Source organism: Nannospalax galili, unplaced genomic scaffold (genome assembly GCF_000622305.1).
Source record: "Nannospalax galili isolate Female #2095 unplaced genomic scaffold, S.galili_v1.0 scaffold124, whole genome shotgun sequence".
NCBI lineage: Eukaryota > Metazoa > Chordata > Mammalia > Rodentia > Spalacidae > Nannospalax > Nannospalax galili.
This window is the reverse complement of record NW_008352485.1, coordinates 2,238,107-2,241,795: the sequence shown is the minus strand read 5'-3', so window position 1 is coordinate 2,241,795 and position 3,689 is coordinate 2,238,107. Positions and strand designations below refer to the sequence as shown.

At 37.5% G+C, this 3,689-nt stretch overlaps 1 protein-coding gene across 4 annotated transcripts in view; it reads left to right on the top strand.

Moving 5' to 3' along the window:
• Positions 1-3,689, top strand: part of Tarsl2 (threonyl-tRNA synthetase like 2) — a 98,548-nt gene that overhangs the window by 31,407 nt on the left and 63,452 nt on the right. For all 4 annotated transcript variants that reach the window (XR_003846502.1, XR_003846503.1, XM_008849546.2 and 1 more), the window contains exons 7-8: positions 2,238-2,302; positions 3,058-3,136. Coding sequence is in view for 2 of the 4 variants with exons in the window: in XM_008849546.2 (XP_008847768.1) it covers positions 2,238-2,302; positions 3,058-3,136 (144 nt within the window). In the remaining 2 variants the exon portion in view is untranslated. The remainder of the gene's footprint in view (positions 1-2,237; positions 2,303-3,057; positions 3,137-3,689) is intronic.

The window sequence follows — 3,689 nt, the reverse complement described above, 5'->3', positions numbered from 1 at the left end:
ACTGAGTACAATATTGTATAACTGTATTAATTCAATGATAAACCTAAAAATTTAAAGCCAGTTTTGAAGGAGATGCATCTTAGCTCTGGAAATTGTTATTGAATATGTCAGTGCTGTTGTAATGAAATGTTTCTTTTGATTGTGTGGTTATTAAATAAATAATTTTAAAAAACCATTACTACTTTAGCCATCTCTAAATATACAGTTCCATGACATCACCACCATCAACCTACAGAATGTTTTTCATTTTCTAGGATAAAACTCTACCTATGAAGCACCAACTCCTCATCCCCTGGAATTTACCCCTCTAGTTTCTTTCTCTATGTATTTGATAAGAGCCTCATTTTAGTGGAATCACATAGTATTTTACCTTTTGTGACTGGTTTGCTTTATTCAAGGGTCATTAATGCTGTAAAATGTGTCATTGTATGACACTGTGCTTGTCCATCCGTTCAACTACAAATGCTTGAGTTGCTTCTGCATTCTGTCTATTGTGAATAATGCTGTTATGAATGAGTTTGGAAATTTCTGTTTAAAATACTGGCTTTACTTCTTTTCACCATACACCCAGAAATGAATTGCTGGGTTATATGGGAATTCTATTTTTTTTTGACCTTCCATACCATTAGTTTCACCATTTATAGTCACCCCAGAAGTGCACAAAGGTTCCAGTTTTTTCCAAATTCTTGCCAAGATTTGTTTTCTGGTTTTTGTTTTTATAATAGCCATTCTATTGAGTGTGAAGTGGTATCTTATGGCTTTTACTTTTTCTTTAACGGCTTAGTGATGTTGAGCATCTTTTAATGTGCTGACTGATTATTTGTGTATTTTCCTTGAAGAATTGCCTGTCAAGTCCTTTAGCTATTTTTTTAAAACACTCTATTTGTTTTATATATGTGAGTGTATTGCCCGCATCTATGTAAGTGTACTTGCGTCTGCCTGTGGAGGTCAGAAGAGGGCAATGGATCCTCCTGGAACTGGAGTTATTGACGGTTGTTAACTGCCATGCGGGTGCTGGGAATTGAACCTGGGTCCTCTACAAGAGCAGACAGTGCTCTTAAATGCTGAACCATGTCTCTAGCCCCCTTTAGCTCTTTTTAAAAATATATTGTTATTGAGCTTTTATACATTTCATATAACAGTTTTTGATCAAATTTAGACCCCTTTCCCTATCCATGCCTTCCCCGCCCCCCCCCCACAGGGCCCCATGCATTCTGTCATACATGTCAAGTCCCATCCAGTCAAGCATTTCACCCAGATGTCCCTCAGTGCAAGCCCACTTACTGGAGTCTGTTCATCCCACTTAGAGATCTTAAAGAAGGTACTCTCTCTCACCCAGCAGCAATCAGTCTCCAGGTCCCAGGCCAGGGCTGGTGCTGCTGCCCATTTCACTTGCTCCACTCTAAACCCTTTGATGTGTGGAGAAACATAAAGGGGGACAGGGGCACTATACCTGTCAGGGCATCCCAGGGACAGCTATGTAATCAGTTTGTTTCCCAGCATCTTGGGAGCAGATTGCCCCCTCCTCAAACCTAGCTATATCAACAAAGTCCGAAGAAGTCTGTTAACTCTTAGTGAGCCAACTGACAAGAGCCTATTAACTATTAGTGAGCAGAGTGCTATTGTCCTTAAGGGACAAGGGGGTCAGTCACTATAGTAAAATTAATTAGTTTGTTAAATATAATGATATCATGGCTTTTTATTAAATGTTATGATATCATATAAACTTTGTTTTTGTTTTTACACAACTGATTAATATGTGTCCTAAGAATTATATTTATTTTATGCAGTTAAAATGGGATCTTCTAGTACAGTGTTGTTCAATAAAAGTAGAATAGAATCCACAAATCTGAGCCAAATGTCTATTATAACCTTGAATTGTGTAGCAGCTCTGTTTTAAAAGTAAAACAAAGGTGGAATTAAGTTTTAAACACTTAGCTAATGTAAAAAATAATGAGTATTCCATGTTCTGTTTCTGCCTGCATTACACTTCTGTGGTCCTATGTGTTTATACTCACAGCATGTCCTGTTTCAGATCTATCATATGTAGCTGTTCACTAACCATGTGACTCCAGGGTATTGTACTAGACAGTGTGACTCTGCTGTGACTGCTTGCTGGTAGTCTCTCCTATACCTTGAACACAGTAGCCTCTCTGTTTTCTTAAGTGTTTCTTAAAAAGAGCAGTTTCCCCATTAAAACATTTGGTGTAATGATATGTAAATGTTTTTCTTTGTAGTACAATAAATTTAAATGCAGGATTCTGAAGGAGAAGGTCAACACACCAACCACCACCATTTACAGGTATGTGTGCATCAAATTTAATCAGTGGGAAAATTGAAGGTTTGGTAGTAGAGGCTGTCCTGAATAATTATTAGTGTCAAAAGGGGAGAATGGCCTTTTGATTTTATGACAGTGGAAAGTTTTAAGAGCTGTGGGATGGGACAGTTAGAAATGACGTCTCTCAAGATATAGTTTCTTTAAGATCTTTTGTGGTGTTTAAACTTCACAAAAGATAGCAGTCTGGGATTGGAGGTTAGATGAGTTGTTTTCCTTGCCCCTAAATTAACACTTGCCCCCAAAGTACAACCTTTCTCTTAAAACATATGTGTTCTGGTTTCCTTTCTGTTGCTGTGATAAAACACTTTGACCAAAAGCAACTTAGGGGAGGAAAGGATTTATTTGGCTTACACTTCCAGGTCATAGTCTATTATTGAGGGAAGTCGAAGCAGTAGCCCAAGCAGGAGCCCAAAGCAGAAACCATGCAGGCTCCCTCTTTTCTAGCTTTCTTATATACCCCATGACTATCTACCTCTGGATGGTGCCATCTACAGAGGGCTGGGCCTCCTTTATCAGTTAAGATAATCAAGTCAATCCCTCACATCATACCCACAGACCAACCTGGTAAAGATAGTTACTCAGTTCAGATTCTTTTTTCATGTGATTTTAGGTGTTGTCAAGTTGGTAGTTAATGCTAACTAGGACAATATAGTAATTAGTTTATAATGGATAGTCCAAAAGAGATAACTATGTCTGGGTATGCCTTAAATCTCTTATAGGTGTGGTCCATTGATTGACCTTTGTAAAGGCCCTCATGTAAGACACACTGGAAAAATTAAAGCCATAAAAATTTTCAAGGTAAGGGATTTATTTTATTTATAAGTAAAGCAAATAAGATAAACTAGATAACAGATTTCAGTAATATCTTCTAGGATCTGAATATGATAATATTTTTAAATACTTCATTCTTATTTCACTAAAAATGATATTTTAGAATTTTGATCATTAGAACATTATGTATCTTATGATTATCATTTAATCTTATTGTATTACAGTGTATATTTTTGGGTTTTTTGGTTTTGTTTTTTTTTTTGTCTTTTTGAGACAGGGTCTCCCTGTAGCCCCAGCTGTCCTGGAACTCACTATGTAGACCAGGCTGGCCTTGAACTTACAGAGATCCGCCTGCCTCTGCCTCCCAAGTGCTGGGACTACAGGCATGTGCCACCACACCCGGCTACAATGTTTTTGTTTTTTTTTTTATGCTTATGTTAACATCTGACTCCAGCCTTTAGCCACTGATCTAGAGGAGGGAGATGTGGCCAGTAACGGATGCTAGAGAAACAGAGTGGTCTTCCCAGTCATGTTTATGTGCCAAATTTAGATTTTAAGAATATTGACTTGTTTTTTTTTT